The 17,035-nt window shown below is 47.9% G+C and overlaps 1 protein-coding gene across 8 annotated transcripts in view; it reads left to right on the top strand.

Annotated features, from left to right (window-relative positions):
• Window positions 1-600: 600 nt before the first annotated feature.
• Window positions 601-17,035, top strand: part of CLEC16A (C-type lectin domain containing 16A) — a 240,330-nt gene continuing 223,895 nt past the window's right edge. For 6 of the 8 annotated variants that reach the window (XM_082429633.1, XM_082429630.1, XM_082429627.1 and 3 more), the window contains exons 1-2: window positions 602-887; window positions 12,701-12,829. In XM_082429633.1, coding sequence (XP_082285759.1) covers window positions 808-887; window positions 12,701-12,829 — 209 coding nt within the window. In that variant the 5' untranslated portion in view covers window positions 602-807. Of the gene's footprint in view, window positions 888-12,700; window positions 12,830-17,035 lie in introns of all 8 variants that reach the window. The other 2 variants (XM_082429632.1, XM_082429628.1) reach the window with 2 other exon arrangements.

The raw sequence follows: 17,035 nt of genomic DNA on the forward strand, positions 1-17,035 counted from the left end.
TTGGTCCATTGTTGCTTGAAGGACTTTCAATATTTATTTTTTAATTGAAGTAGAAAAAGAAAAAGGCTGTGAGGACAAACCAGGACGTTACCGGTTTTGTGAAGTTTCGTTTGTTGGGGCATAAAAATAAGGGTGCCTGGGTTTGAACCTTGGGTCTGCCGTTTATTAACTGTATGACCTTGGGCAAGTCAATCCCTCTGTGATTCAGTTTCCTCCTGGGTAAAATGGGGATAACAGTAGTACTCACCTCACAGGGATGTTGTGAGAATTAAATAACAATATATGTAAAGCGCTTAGGACAGTGGCACGCGGCATACGCCAAGCAACAGCTATTCTTATTCTTATCATAAAGGTAATAATTGTTAATATTGTGGTAACTTTTATTCCCCAATCTTCACGGATTCATTCCTCAGGGCTCCGCCCATAGGTTTCCCATTCCCGCCTATCCCTAAGATACTGCGGACTGTCCTCTTCTCGCTCCGCCTCTTTTCCAAGGCCGCTGGCCTGAAGTTTCGTGATGCACACCGGGCCTTGTAGTTCCTTCGCAGAGTCTTGTCAGCGGGGGCCTCGCGGGAGAACTGCATTTCCCAGCGTTCCTCTTGACGGCGCCGTAAAGCGCGGCGGTCGAAGGGCCGGTTCCGGCTGAATGTCAGTGCTGGACTGTGGGCCGGGGGGGGGAAGGTGGTTGGCCGTCTCTCCAGCACCTCCGCCGCTGCCTTCTCCCCTTGTGCCGCCGCCGCGGGCGCCCGGCCGCTCGGCCGCTTGGGCATGAGACCGTGAGGCAAGCGACTGGCCTGGGCCGCCGACATGTTTGGCCGCTCGCGGAGCTGGGTGGGCGGGGGCCATGGCAAGTCTTCCCGCAATATCCACTCCTTGGACCACCTCAAGTGAGTGTACTGGGGGCAGAAGGGGGAGGCCGCGGGGCTGGACTTGGGGATGGAGGCGCATAGCCCCTGGCCGGGGGCGCTGGGAAGTGTGAGAGCGGAGGCGGAGGGCCGAGAGAGGCGCTCGGGAAAGGCTGTGCGGTGGTGAAGCGCTAGGGCTCTGGACTTAGGGCGCCTGGGTTCGAACCCTGACCCCGTAGCTCCTCTCTGTGTGACCTTGGGCAAGTCGCTCCGCTTCTCAGAGTCTCAGTATCCCCATCTGTAAAGTAAGGGGATGAGATTTCCGTTTACGGATGCAGACTTCGTTCTTGCTGGGGCCGGACGATGGGCACCAAGCTTCCCCGAGGTGGTACTTCTTAGGCTGGACAGCTTACGGGTCAGAGGTCTGGATCCTGGAGTCAGACAGATGTGGGTTTGAACTTAAGCGTATGAATTTAGGCCTCGGTTTCCTCAGTTGTAAAATGGATATAGTGAGAGCACCTGCTTTCTACGATTGTTTTGAGGGCAGGGTCAGAGAATGTATGTAAAGCTGGAAGCTTCTACAAGTGCTCAATAAAGGACAATAATTTAAAAACAAACTAGTTTCTTAGGGGAGTCTAAAGCGTCAGAAGTAGAGCTCCGAGGGAGGCAGGTGGCAAAGGTGGTCCTGGGAAGCAGGAGTACACAGAGTGGCTTTGCAGTCAGACTGGCATTCAAATCCTGATTCCACCATTTAATGGCTGTGTGACCTTGGACAAATTGTTTCACCTCTCTGAGCCTCTGATTCCTCGTCTGCAAATGGGGATGGTGAACATTGTGCAAGGATTCAGTAATATTGTGCGTGGAAAGAGATCGATCCAGTGTCTGTTATACAGTTGGTGGCCAATAATGGTAACTGTTTATCAGCTGGGCAAGGCCTTCCCAGACCACCCTACCTAAAGTGCCTCCCCTGCCTCAATTCCTTTCTGTTAGATCTTTCTCTTGATTTCATTCATTTGATTAATCTCCACTATCTGCAATTATCCTGTTTTGTTTTTTTTTTTTTTTTACTGCTTTTCTGTTTGCTACTAAACTGGTACTTCCAGGAGGGCAGAGACGGCTTGTTTTGCTCAAAGCTGTATTCCCAGCATCTAGCTCTGAGCCTCGCACACAGTAGGAGCTCAATAGATACTTAAAGAATGAAAAAAATTAATGAATCGGGGAGAGGTGCAGAGCATGCAGGCAGAGCCTAGGATTTTTTTGCAGGAGGGGGTGTGGAGGTGAAGGAAAATAGAGACCTTTGAAGAGGGAATGACTTCAGGGAGGAAAATATCGTGTTGGGGGGTGGGGGGACAGAGTGGGGGAGTAGGCAAACCTTTGGTGGTAAGAAATTGGCTGATTTCCAGAAGGAGCTCCCAGGATTACTAATGGGAAAGAAGGATGGAGAGGGCGGGCAGGGAACAGTAGCAGGAAGACAGGGGCCCCTGGAAAGTGTTGGTGGGAGGGAAGTTAGATGGGGGCTTCTCATTTGGCTGGGGGTAGGGGTGCTGTAATTCTCAGCTGTGTCCTTTCTAGCATGGAGCAGGTGTTTAATAAATGTTTGTGGGTCTCAAAGAGTGGGCGGCAGGAGGGATCATTATGTAATAAGGAATGGTTTTGGGAGGTGTTGATGAGAGAGGACATGGGGAGGAGAGAGGCCTAGGGCAAGCATGGGGCTGTGTAGGGAGGGCAGCTGGACGGGAAAGGGAGAGGCTTAGAGATTTCAGGAATTTAGAGAGTGGGTGGATGAGGCCGAGAAGGGGAGGAGGGATATCTAAAGGAGGTTGGGCCTGCTGCCAGCATCCAGGTACCTGCAAGCTCTGACCTAACCCTGCCTGACTCTAGCCCTTTTAAATTACTTTAGTAATTATTGAATGCATTTTCGGTGCCAGGTGCTTGTTAAGGAATTCCTGTGTGTTATTTCCTTTAGTCCTCACAAGTCTTAGGAGTTGTCAGAAATATTATTGTTTCCATTTTTTAGACTGGAAATTAAGGTCCAAAGAGGTTCAGTCACTTGTCCAAGGTGACAACAGCTGAAAAGTGTCAAAGCCAGGATTTGACTTCAGTGTTTGCACTCATTACACTGTCTTTTTGAGTAAAATTTCCTAAAAGTCAGTTTGGGAAGACTTTCAACTTGGCTGAGTCTCACTGCCCAATGGCCGTCTTCGCCCTCTGCCCAGCCAGGGAATGGTAAAGGTTCTCAGGTTCCTTTGAAGTAGCCTGGGAACTGCCCAGGTTCATTGTTTAGGTCACACGGCTGTTGGGTGCTTTTTGGAAACCAGAGCTGCCTGCCCCGGATCTGGCGGATCAACTGAATCCATACTGTAGCCTGAAGAACCTGGTGATTTGTGTGTTGGAGGGGGGCTTAGAAGACCCCAAAGCGACTTGGGAAAGAGTGCCATAAACAGCTAGTGCCCACCCCGATGCTTGGGCACAGAACAGCCCATTCCCTGAGGGAGCTCGCTGGCTGGTGGGGGAGATAGCCATAGAGCCAGTGACTGTGGTATGACAAGTGCTGGGACCACCGTAGGTTCAGGGCTCGGTGGGAACCCTTCTTGGAAGCTGTCTGGGATAGGCAGCCGGAGCAGAGTTGTCAAGGACGAGCAGGAGCCGCCATGTGCAGCAGCGGGATGTGGGGGCGGCCCTGGGGTTTGTGGAGTGTCAAGGTGGGGCTGGTAGTTATGGGACACAAGACTGGAGGTAGAACAGGGCTTGGGCTTCCTCTGATACGGAGGGCCACCAACCGTTGCGGGGCGCCTGGGACTAAGGGTTTTCCCAGGACGTGGGACTTTCAGTGCTAAAACTGGGAAAGTCCTGGGCAGCCAGTACTAATTGGTCACTCTACCAGTGACAAGTGACAGTTCCTAATACACTGTTGCCCTGACCTAGGGCAGTGTGGGTAGAGAGGAGAGATTAAGATATTTAAACGAATTTAGAATTGACAGTTTTGGGAGGGGGGCACACAAAGCATCTGGGAACCCTCTTCCTTTTTTTTTTTTTTTAAATAGACTTTACTGTTAAGAACAGTTTGAGATTTACAGAACAATTGAGAAGATAGTACGGAGAGCTGGAAACCCTTTTTGAACCACATTATTCATAACATTCCTGGCTTTCAAACTGGAAAGGAATCTTCCTGTAAGACAGGGTTTTACTTTTGCTAAATAATGGAAAGCTGTGTACTGTGGTCTCTGTCTACTGAATGGAGTTAGTGATTTAGTTGAGGCAGATTGAAATAGTAAGAGGTCATTTGCTACACATCATGGGTGGTTTATTGCCCAGACTAGTGGCAAGGCTGTGACATTGACAAGCAGAAACCTTGACTGCTGGAGTTGCCTGATTGCTACTGAAGCATCACCTTCACTAGGGACGGCGAGTCCACAAACTGCTAGAACTTTCTTGGTGTTGGGTTGTGTTGTTGCCTTAATTCTAATCGCCTTTGTGTATGGGTCAAGATTCTTGGTTTTAAGTGACAGAAGCCCAGCTGGAATTGCCTTAAGCCCCAAATGGAACTGATTGGCTCTTGCCACTGAACAGGCTGTCCTAGCTAAGCCACGGCTGAGTCTCAGTGTTCAGACGAAGCCGTCTGTATGTGCTTCTTTCCAGTTCTTGTCTCCGCTTTCTTCTGGGTTGGTGTCATTCTCAGCATGCTCCAGGCTTACATCGTATCAGCTTAGCAACCCCTGGGAAAAAGAGAGCTTCTTTTCTTAATATTGCCAGCAGAAGTCCAGAAATGAGCACCATTGAACCAGCCTGGGGTCTCATGCCCGCCCCTGAGCTAGTCACTGTGACAGGGGGGCATGGGGTACTCTAAGTGGCCCTTCCCTGGCGTCAGGATGGCATCAGCTCCTTCCAAGCTAGTGGACAGAGAATGAGAGAAAGGGATGGTTCAGCATAGGAAAGTTAGGGAGAAGAGGAATATATACCCAGCAGGCAGACGTTCACCTACTCTTGGTATATTCAACTTTTGCCTAAGATAGCACTGATTAGTTTTAGAGCTTGGGGTACAGTATCGCCAGATTCATTTTCTTAGAGTATCATATTCATCGTATCACTCATAGTGAGTCCGAGGCATCCATCATGTCAAGTCTAAAGTTCCCCCAGGCCATCAGAGCGCTCCAGACTGTTCCCACCCATCTAAGCTTGGGAGCACAGATGAAGACCCTCTCACCCCAGCTGGGGAGCCAGGAGCATCCTTGGTAGGCAGACACCCATTTACATGGAGACATAAAGGATGAGTGGTTGTTACAGGCAGTAGGGGGCAGGCTGGAAGGGGGGATGCTGCAGGCAGAGGAAACAGCGTTTGAGAAGCCTGCAGGAGAGAGACACAGGGCAAGGGGGTGTGTAGGGCCCGAGAGCAGAGCCATGAGGCGGGAGAGGTCACAGAGCCTAGGTCCCACTGGGCCTTGTAAATCCTGTTGAGGAATTTGGACACTAGACTGAGAACAGTGGGGAGCCGTGTGCTGTGGTCTGGCCGAAGTTTGGAGAATGGATTGGAGGAGCGTCCCCTCAGGGCCTGCTTCTGTCTTATAGTACGTGAGGGTAGTGCCTGCAGTAACCCAGGGGTGTTTCTTGTGCCATTTCACGTTGATGGTCCTTCTCTCCCTCACTGTTGCACACACCTCACCTGTCTGCACCTGTGCTCTCTCCAGATGCCTAACTGTATCCTTAAAATACCAATTCTTGGGAGTTCCCTGGCAGTCCAGTGGTTAGGACTCAGCACTTTCACTGCGGTGGCCTGGGTTCAATCTGTGGTCTGGGAACTAAGATCCCAAGAGCTGCGTGGCATGGCCACAAAAAACAAAACAAAACAAACCTAAACAATTCTTTCATAAAAATTGCCCTGGTGACTTAAGCCAACAAGAAGTTTTACCGTCATCTGTAGCTTCTCCTGTTCTTGCTCCCACCGTCTCACTCAGCATGTTATCATAAGGTCTTCTCATCACCAAAGAGTTAGACCAGCTGCTAGCTGCTCTGGGCTCGTCAAGCTTTATCCCACCTGTGAGTTAGATCCCCAGGAAGCTGGCCAGGGCTCCTCAGGCATGACCTTTCGCTATCAGAAATGGTCTTACTTGAATATATGTTTGTTTGCTACTCCCAGATTTGAACGTAAGCTTTGTGAGGACAGAGGCCTGAGTGGCTCGTTCACGTGGAAGTTGTCAGATGCCGGTACAGGGCCTAGCACGCAGTAAAAGATCAACAAGAATTTGTCATAGGATGAACGAAAGAGGCGAGTTCTGGCCTGACTTTTCTTAACAGCAGTTTGCTCTTGCCAGTTTGGGCACAGCGCCTGTGCCAGAGCTGTGACTTTTTCTAGGGCTGAAAGCCCTGCTACGTTCTCGCCGTGATTGCCGGCTCCCCGGCATCTCAGCGTCTCAGTCCCGGCCTCACCCGCTGGCCCAGTTTGACATCTTTCAGGGGTGATTCATCAGGAGAAGCACCGCCTTTAACACCTTCTGCTAGTCTTCTAGTCCGATTCCACCCTGCCTGGAGCTTCTCCTTGTCCTACTGGCCAGAGGGCTGGATCCTGACCAAATGGGGGTTTTCAGGACACAGAGTAGGACCCTCTGGGAGCTGTCTGCCCTGGTGCTGTGCTGAGGAGGCCACACAGACACAGGCTCCGTGTCCCCTCACCCCAGACCTTGTTATCTGGGGGGTGTGCTTCGGGGGAGTGGGTTTCCAGCCCCCCTAGGCCCTATCCTTCCTCACACTCTAGCTTGCGCATGTTTCAGTATCTTCCAATGGGAGCATCCTAAGAGGCATGACACAAGTCATAAAACTTGTATGAATTTGAATTTAGTATGTCTGTTTCTGAAGTGGACATAATTATTATTAACTGTAATGGTTTAACTTGTGAAATCAGTGAGTGTCTTGAGAAGGCAGAGTCTGTGGAGGAGGGATTTGTTTACAGCCCATAGTCCTTGGTGATGAGCCTCTAATGTGTTGGTTGCACGTTGATAACAGGCTGCAGTTTTTCTGTCTCCAGGCGTTTCAAGCTCCTAAGCTTGTCTCTCAAAGTAAAGTTTGCTCATGTGCAAGAGCCTGAAATTGGGGTTCTGCATTCTGCAGAACTTTCTCTGGAGATATGATAATGCCGGCTCTTTTCCAATGAAGTGGAAAAAGGGTCAGTGATAAGCACTTATCTTGAGATCTGAATAGTGTTGTCATGCCTTTTCAGTTTGTTTATTTGGTTGTCTTGTGTGCTAGGCATTCATAACTTCATGGAAATGCTTGGCTAATAAAAGTGTTTAATTCATTGTTTGCATCTTCTATACTATAATGGTTACAAGCAAGGGATTACTGCCTGGGTGCCCTGTCCTTCTGTTGGAACTCTGGGCAGGTCCTAGCCTCCCAGAGCCTCAGCTCCCCAGATCATCAGCCCTGCAGGATTGTTGTAAGGGTTTAATGAGTGAACACATCTGAAGCATTCAGAACAGGGCCTGGCAATAGGAGACTGAAACTGTTTTTATTTTTTTTTATTTATTTTTTAAAATTAATTAATTTATTTATTTTTGGCTGCATTGGGTTTTCATTGCTACACGCAGACTTTCTCTAGTTGCAACAAGCGGGGGCCACTCTTCGCTGTGGTGCGCGGGCTTCTCATTGCAGTGACCTCTCTTTGTTGTGGAGCATGGGCTCTAGGCTTGCAGGCTCTAGAGCGCAGGCTTAGTAGTTGTGGCGCACAGGCTTAGTTGCTCCGCGGCATATGGGATCTTCCCAGACCAGGGCTCGAACCTGTGTCCCCTGCATTGGCAGATGGGCACCCAACCACTGCACCACCAGGAAAGCCCAGGAGGCTGCAACTGTTTTTATGATGATGATGGTAAAAATGTACACACATGGAGTTTGAGAGAAAATGTTATCGTTGTAACAGTTATTATCATTGTAAGAGAAAAATCTGTCACTGTCCTTGGAATCTTATCTAGATAGGGAACACAGCCTTGCACATAGAGATGGCTGTTGTAACCTTGTTGATCATCTGAACAATTAGGAATCTAATGCCCAGGAACTGCTGTGCCGTCCTTTCAGTGGTGTACTGCGTAGTCACTACTGATGCTTGAGAACAGTTGCCAATAACAAAAATGCTTTTATTTTAGCCAGAGGTGGGAAAAAAGGTGGGCATGGTAATGGACATACAGCATGAGCTCAACTCCAATAATATCCATAGCAAAGAAAAAGACCCGAGGAAATAGATTGCAACTCCAGCAGTGGTCATCTCTGGGCAGTGGCATGATTGACAATTGCCATTTCTCTTTTTTGTTGTTGTTGAGATTTCCAACCTTTCTAAAATGAGTGTTACGTTTAAAACCAAAAAGTTATTAAACTATATTAGTATCTCTGAGGTAGTTGAATTACTTGATCTTCCAAAGCCCTGGAGTTAGACGCAGCATTAAAATATTAATCTCTAATCCATTCAGCTTTCTTTCTTTTTTTCCCCCACTACATTTAAGCAAACATATATCGAGGGTCTCTTCCAAAAAGAATACCAAAAACAGGGTGCTAGGGCATCATGAGGGCGAAAAGATGGGCCAGTGCGGTGGGAATTCAGAGCTTGAGATCTAGCGGGTGTTTCCATCTACCAACAACAAACATTTAGAAAACGAGTAGTTTAAAACACTCCCATTTACAACAGCATCAAAAAACCCATCAAATACCTAGGAATAAATCTCACAAAAGATGTGCAAGTCCCCTATCCAGCAAACCTTGAAGGAAATGTAAATGTCATCGTGTTACACTCTCCAAAAGATGTCAGTTCTATCCATATTTAGCTATAGATTTAGGGCAGTCTTAAAGGAAATCTTAGCAGGTATTTTTGTGGAAATTGAGAAGGTGATTTTTAAATTTATATGGAAATTCAAAGGGCCAAGAATAGCCAATATAATAATAAAAAAAAAAACCAGAAGGAAAGAAGTTGGAAGACTTACATTATCACATTGCAAGATTTATTATAAAGCTGCAGTGATCAGACAGCATGGTGTTGGCACAAAGGTAAACAAATAGATCAGTGGAACTAGAGCATCCAGAAAGAGTCCCATGCGTGGTCACCTGATTAATGGCAATGGTGACATCGGTGTGCTTTGGAGAAATGAGGACCTTTTCAGTAAATGATGCTGAATCAACTAGATAGCCATATGGAAAAAATGAATTTTGGCCAGTATCTTACACCATACACAAAAATGAGTTTCAAATGTACTCTAAGTCAAAATGTGAAAGGTAAAATAGTAACTTTTGAAAAGAAGAAAACAGCATTTCTTCATGACCTTGGGGTAGGTAAGGATGTCTTAAGGTTGATACAAAAAACACTATCCAAGGGAAAGATTGATAAACTGGACCGCATTAAAATTAGAAACTTTTGCTCATCAAAAGACCACTGTAAAGAGAGTGAAAAGGCAAGCCACATTCAGAGAAAATGTTTGCCATAGGTATATCCAGTAAAGGATTTGTATTCAGAATGCATAAGAAAAAAGGTTCGCTACCTAGGAAAAATGGGCAAAAAACTTGCACAGGCACCTCACAAAAGTAGATATTTAAATGGTTCTGAACACGTGAAAAGGTACCCAACTTCATGCGTGGTCATGCGGTGAAACCCCGGCGCGGCATCACCACGTGCCAGCAGATGGCGCCACTGAGAAAGGCAGAGCGCAGCAAGCCCTGCCGAGGAGGGGGATTGGCTGGAGCCCTCTGAGCCAGCCTCTGCCCTTTGGCTGCAGATGAGCTGCCGAGCGTCCCTCAGTTCCTGTCCTGGCCTGTGCCGTGCTAGTGATGTGCACGGCCCCAGGTTACTGCGAGTATGAGGGTCACAGGAAGGACCGCACACAGGGCCAGGCATGTAGGCCATGCACCGCACGTGGGGGTGCCTAGAATCGTCTTTTCAAGACTTAACACCCTGCCCTTCCCCTGGGTTTGTCTGTAAGGGCCTCCTCATAGTTACTAGAATTTTTTTGAGGGGTTATTTAGTGAAGGCAATGATAACAACAGTAATAGCTGGCACTTGTATCATCCATGGGAACTGCCAGGTTAGTTACCTACCTTTTTACTTGTTTGTTCCTAACGACACCATGATGGGTAGGTACTAAAGTATTTAGGTGCTATTGCCGCTCCCATTTTACAGGTGAGATAACTGAGGTACAGAGATTAAGTAATTTGCTTGACATCACCCAGCTAATACCAAACGTTCCACTTCCTGCTCTGGTTTCTCTGGACCTTCCCGTAACTCCTGCAGTGAAGTCCTCTTTTCATGACTATTTGGATCCAGCCTGATCTCTCCTTCCTACGTTCTTGGAATATTCTTTGTATAATTTAATAATGATTTTAATAACAGCCCCCCTCATAACGACCACCTTATAATAATAGTAGTAGCAGCTAGCCCTGCATCTGTTGAGCGCTTACTGTGTGCCAGGCACCATGCTCAGCTCTTTCTATGTGCTATCACATCAAATCTCTGGAACAATCCAGCAAGGAGGCCTTGACGGTTGTAGAAGCTGAGGCCCAGAGAGAGTAAGTGCCTTGTCCAAGGCCACTCATAGGAAGTGACAGGGCCAGGAATCAAGCCCAGGTCTGTCTGTTGGACTCCAAATATTTTAACTCTTCACTACCGCTCTGTTCCACTACTTGCTGTATTTGGCATTTGGCTCCTTGACTATGTTTGGTCTTGTATGCTCTGATCTACCTTATATTCATGGAGATGGTCCCCCACCCTTCCCCCATTCAGCATTTACTGAGCACCTACTGTGTTCCAGATATTCTGGAGTCTTTTGGGGTCACCAAGATCAATAAGATGATGTTCCTGACCTTGAGGAGCTCAGGTCTAGTAAAGGAGACAGATCATTGCCAATCAGGGTGGTCTGTGCCGCAGCAAATGCATATGGGTACAGAGGTGCCAGAGAGAAGGCTTCACCAAGAGATGCCTGAGCTGGGTTTTGACATATGAGTAAGAGTTTGCTGGTTGGTCAGGGCAGCAGGGGTATTCCAGGCAGAAAGCACAGTGAATAGAAGTCAGGGCTGATCGTCAAGATTTTAACCTCTCCTGTCCCTATGGGGGGGGTCTTCAGAGCAGACCCACTTACCCAGGCTGCTGCCTCCTGGGCCAGGAGTGTGCCAGTGAGGTGCTAATGCATGTTGTCCCCTACGCAGAAGGAAACACCAGAGCGGGGAGCATCCGCCTCTCCCCACGTTGCCAACAACGCCTGTCACAGCAGGTGGGGGGCGCACTGTGCACTGCACGGGCGGTGTCACTGACGGCCATGGCGTGAGTGGGAGCTCCTTCAAAAGGCAGATTTGGGGCCCTGCACCCAGGGCTCATATTCCGGGAGTCTGGGCTCGGAAGCCAGGATCTGCAACTTAAGCAGGTGATTCTGATGCAGGAGGCCCATGAACCACAATTTGAAAAACTCTGCTCTTTGAGCCTTTTGGGGAAGAGGCACTCGAGGCAAGATGGAGACATAGATTCACGAGTGGGTCCCCTGGATTCATCCCAGGGTGGGTCAGTGCTGTGGAATCACCTAATCACAGGGGACCACTGGCCTCACCCCCACACACACGGCCCTGCCGGTGGATTTGGGCACAGGTGCTGGAGAGTTCTGTTTTGGGAGAGCTATGCTAGTTATTGCATGTAGTTTTAATTAATTAGATTAACTAAATGATTTAAAAACTGATTATAGTATGTCTTTAGGCAAACAGCACAAGCACTAATAACTAAAGCCCCCTAAAGCAGCAGATGGCTCCTGTGGTTCCATTTGCAAGATTCTACCTCTTTACATCCTACCCATTTTTAGAGATCTTCAATGGTATGACCTATCCAGTCTTTCCCTGCCTTTCTCTCGCCAGTCCCCCACCCCCAAACTGAAGGTGGCCAGAAAAGAAGTCGGGAAGTGACTCTTCCTGAGTCGCTCCCTCTTGCTGTCCCCTTTTCCTTCCCAAGCCATGACAGCTGAAGTTGCCTCAGTCTGCCGGCCCTGGAGACACTCTCTTAAAACCGCGCCAGGTGGCGCCCCCGGGGCATCGCCAGGCTGCTAGTCCCCGCACTGCTCGGGGGTGGCCTCTGCGATGCTTTGGCTTTGCCCTCACCAGCGGCAGAGGGCCTCGAGGACTAGGCCGGGCCCGCCTGGCCCTGCACATTCAGGTGGGGGAAGTACTGAATACATGGCCATCGCCTCTCAAGCCCACTTCACTTTACTCTGTACACAGCGAATAAGAGCTGTGCCCTTGAACTGCAAGCCACCTACTTCACCTGAGCCATCAGTTCTGTGCTTCAGGGGGGATTAAGGGCATTCCAAGGGTGATCATGACGGCACCTGATTTGTGCCCAGCCACTGGCTCTGGGACCACCCTCCCTGCTGTGTGACTCCACGTCTGATCTCTGCGTCAGCCAGGCAGCGGGTCTTAGGCTTTTGGCACTGAGCCGTGTGTCTCCACTTGCTCCGTCAGCGTCAGAATCACGCAGGAGAGTGAAAAAGGCCGATGCCTGGTCTTCCTTCAGTGCCGCTAAATCTGAGTCTCTGGTGGGCTCTGTGGCCCCGCTTTGTTCAGCTCTCCACGTCATTCTCTTGCACACACTGGAGTTTGAGGATGGCTGTCTTCAAAAGCTTGACAGTCTTGCCTCAGTTTGGGTTGGTGTGTCCCTGGTTATTTAACACTTTGAAGCATTGTCTGCCATTTTTCTCAGGTGGTGAGTTATGTCTCCTCTGAATGGGAATTGTGCTAACAACTGTGTCTGTAAAAAGCACAGCCAAATTGTCCCTAAAATGTTGCTAATGGTCACTGAGCTTGGCTTACATTTCAACTGGTAACCTTTGGTTCTCTTTTTTTTTCCTTTCTCTCAGGTATCTGTACCACGTTTTGACCAAAAACACCACCGTCACAGAACAGAACAGGAACTTGCTGGTGGAGACCATCCGATCCATCACCGAGATTCTGATCTGGGGGGATCAGAATGACAGCTCTGTATTTGAGTAAGGGTTTCCTGTTTTTTGTTTTTTGATTCTTCTTCTTCCTTTGAATATTTTTCTAAATGTGTACCATGAGTCATTCCTGATGATGTCAGGATTTGATGCCAATTTGGTTCTGCACAGATATCTCTCTCTCCCTCTCTCTCTGTCTCTCTAAAATGTCCTTGAAACACTGTAAAAATGCCTGCTGAAAATGGGAAAGTTATGGAAAAGAGTGTCCCTAGAAAAATCTGAAAATATCATGGATAATTTTCCAAGTAATGTCTGATTATCTCCCCCAAAGGAAGGAGAAAATGTCTTGGGTAGTTAGATTCTAAGTGAACTGAAAAGACCCTTCCCCGGGTGGAGACACTAAGGGCTAACATTGATTGTGTTTACTGACGGGTGGCCACAGTGCTGAGCTCTTGATGAGATAATCCTTCTAAGTCTCCCAACTACCCGAGGGTAGAGGACCATCCCCATCTTTATCCCCATCCCCTTCCCCATCCCCTTCCCCATCCGCATCTTCATCCCCTTCCCCATCTCCATCCCCATCCCCATCCCTATCCTCATCCCCACCCCTTTTTATGCTCAAGGTCAAACAGCTGGTAAGTGGAGAAGCAGCGGCTCACACCTAGAGCCCATGGAGGGGTTTCTCCTCACTCTCATACTTCCTAGGTGAAGAGTCTTAGGCCCGCCTCAGTTTGCTCATCTTTAAGTGAGAGAGAGCAAGTTCCCTGCCCAGTGCCTGATACAGAGTTAGGCACTCAAGAAATGTTAGCAAATGATCATTTTAAAAGGTGTCCCTATTGGGACTTCCCTGGTGGCGCAGTGGTTAAGAATCCGCCTGCCAATGCAGGGGACACGGGTTCGAGCCCTGGTCCGGGAAGATGCCACATGCCACGGAGCAACTAAGCCCGTGCGCCACAACTGCTGAGCCTGCGCTCTGGAGCCCGCGCACCGCAACTACTGAGCCCGTGTGCCACAGCTACTGAAGCCTGCGCACCTAGAGCCCATGCTCCGCAACAAGAGAAGCCACCTCACTGAGTAGCCCACGCACCACAACAAAGAGTAGCCCCCGCTCCCGCAACTAGAGAAAGCCCGCACGCAGCAATGAAGACCCAATGCAGCCAAAAATAAAATATAAATAACTAAATAAATTTATTAAAAAAAAAAGTGTCCCTATTGGACAGTTAAAAAGCAAAGGCCGTAACCCATGAACTACTTTCCTCAACAGACCTGTCCCAGCGTCTGAGTGCAGAAGGATTGGGGTTATGACAACCACCAAACACAGATTTTATTTTTATATAAAATAATCTCAATTATAAGTGTTGAGGCCACTTAAAAAACCCATTGAAAACAAATACAGGTGTTCCATTTCCAACCTGGCTTCTTATTAGATGTTCTGATTTTCTGGATAGCTCTATATTTTCGTCAGTGAGGTTTGCTAATACGGAGCTACTTGTGGAAAATGCAAATTGTTTAAAATGCAGACCTGTGACACTGGCTGGGTTCCCCAAGGGAAGACACGAGTAATAAATAGGTGTTGCTCATAAGCGGGACTAGTTGCCTTTCAGGACCCATGGGGAATTTACTATTTGTTGGTTGCTCGGTATCTGTTTATGGAAATGAGAAAAGACCCTTGGGTTAAAGATTAGAAACCGCGTCACCTTTACTAGAATGGACGAGTCCGTCTGTCATCTTAGAAAAACCACCGAGCTCTTAGAGGCCCAGTTATTCTTAAATCACTGCCCCACAGAGGCCCCAAGAGAACTTGTTTTTAATCCATTTTTAAGTTTGGGGATAATTTTAGATTTAGATTGTACAGAAAGTTCCCATTTACCCCTCACGCCGTTTCCCTGTTAATATCTTATATGACTAGAGTGCATTTGTTAAAACATCACCATTACGTCAACGCCAGACTTGATTTGGAATTTACCAGTTCTTCCATTAGCATCCTCTTTCTGCGCCAGGATCCCAATCCAGGCACCCACAGTCATTGTAGTTGTCACGTCTCCCCAGTGTCCTGTGGTCTGTGACAGGTTTTTAGTCTTCTCTTGTTTTTTATGACCTTGATAGTTTTGAGAAGTACTGACCAGCTGTTCTGTAGAATGTCCCCCAATCTGGGTTTCTCTCCCGATTAGCCTGGGAATTTTGGGGAAGAGTGTCACAGAGGGGAAGTGTCCTTCCCATCCCAAAATGTCAACATTCCTGATATCCACATGATTCCTGGAGAGGTTAACCTGATCACTTGGCTCAGGTGGTGTCTGCCAGGCTTTTTTACTTTAAAGTTACTCTTTCCCCCTCCCCTACAGTAGTCTCGAAAGTGAGTCGCTAAGTCCAGCCTACCTGGACGTTGGGGTCGTGGGAATTAAGCTCCACCTTCTTAAAGGGGAGAGTATCTGCATACACTGTTTGAAATTCTTCTTCGTGGAAGATTTGCCTCTTCTCCTCATTTATTTGTCTATTCAATCATTTATTTATATGCATCCCTTGAAGATCTTTCAGGTTTGGTCCCAGGCCACCACCATAAGGCGAATATTGCAATAAAGTGAGTTACACGAATTTTTTTGGTGTCCCAATGTATGTAAAAGCTATGTTTACACTGTACTGTAGTCTGTTAAGTGTCCAATAGCATTGTGTCTGAGAAACCATGTACATAACTCAGTTAAAAAATAATGCTGTTGGGAAAATGGCGCCAGTAGACTTGCTCAACACAAGGTCACCACAAACCTTCAATTTGTAAGAAAAACACAATATCTGCAAGGCACATGTATATCAATAGGGACTCATGGATATTTATTTTATCCTCTGGATTATAATCCAATACTACGTTATTTATTGTTTTGCTGGCATTGTTCCAGCTTCAGGCACTAGGAGCTCTTTCAGGCCGCTTCCTGTGTCCCTTTGACTCAGCCCCATCCTTTTGGTTTTTGGAGCACTTCCTTACTTTCTGGTACTCTGAGGTGCTCCAGGCTCATCTTGCATTTTATCTGCCCCAGCCCTAGAATTAGCCACTTTTCCAAGGAGCCCCTTACTACCCTAGGGAGTTTTAAAAATCCAGGCTCCTGGATTTCACACTAGACCTACGGAATCTACCCCTGGGCAAGGTGTAGGTACAAGTATTTTAACGAGTTCCCAAGTCGGTCTTGGGGTGCACTGAGCTTGTTGGGTGATACTTGGGAGTCAGTGCTTTGTACAACCTGCCGCAAAGGAAGACACGATAGGTCCAATGAATGAAATATTCTGGGGATCAACGTGGATGGCATTTGTAGGCACACGGGCTCCCAGAATCAGAGTTGGAAAATAATTTAGAGGTCTCTTTAAGGTCATATTTATTTATTCATTTACCCTTTCATGGATTCAAACAGAAGATCTGCAACACTGAGCAAGTGCCAGGCCCATGTTCCTGCCACTTGACAGCAGAGGGAAGAGGGAGACCAAACACTGAGTCAACCAGCAGACCCACGGGACTGCCGGGAATTGTTCTGAGTATCCCAGATGAGAGATTACCTGGTCTTAGCGTGAATACAGAGAACACCAAACTAGAAACGTCATTTTCTCCCTTTAAAGACGGGCATTAGGGGGTCTGCATTTCAAGACTAAAAGAGCCAATGTGTGCCCCCAAAGTCAGTGCCCCCAGGCTGCATGTAGACAAATGTCCCGTCCCGGACAAGAAAGGCAAAGCAGACTTGGGGACCAGCTGGGGTCCCATGACCACATCAGCACCTTCTCTTTCCTTCCAGTTCTCATACCCTAGATGTGGAAACGACAGACTTGTTAATTGAGAAACCCAAACTCTTTTAATATTCAGCATCATCTTACCCCTTTGTAGGGAATTACTCTGCTTCCCAGGTTGTTGGTGAGCACTCAAAGCTAAGAAAGCAAAGGAAAGAGGCTTAGTGAGGAAAACTAGGCTTATAAAATACTGGATGGAAAATGCTGCTTGTTGGGTTTATAAGTGTAGGTAGGTCACTGTGTAATCGTTTAGTTGGGAAAGATCCTTCCCCCTCTGTCAGAAATCTCGGAGTTCACTGCTTCCCAGAATCATCACTGTTCTCACATTCCGGGAAGAGAGTCTGAAAGGTCGCATTTTTCTTGGTGGAGGACAGCATCGTGGGAGCTGGGTATCGCAGAAGCCGAGGCCACACGGGTGGTGTGATCTGGCTGCTCTGCGGATGCCTTTGTTGGGGTGCACACGCGTGTGCTGGGCGTGCAACCAGAGGACGA

The sequence above is a fragment of the Balaenoptera physalus genome (genome assembly GCF_965194825.1).
Source record: "Balaenoptera physalus genome assembly, chromosome: 16".
NCBI lineage: Eukaryota > Metazoa > Chordata > Mammalia > Artiodactyla > Balaenopteridae > Balaenoptera > Balaenoptera physalus.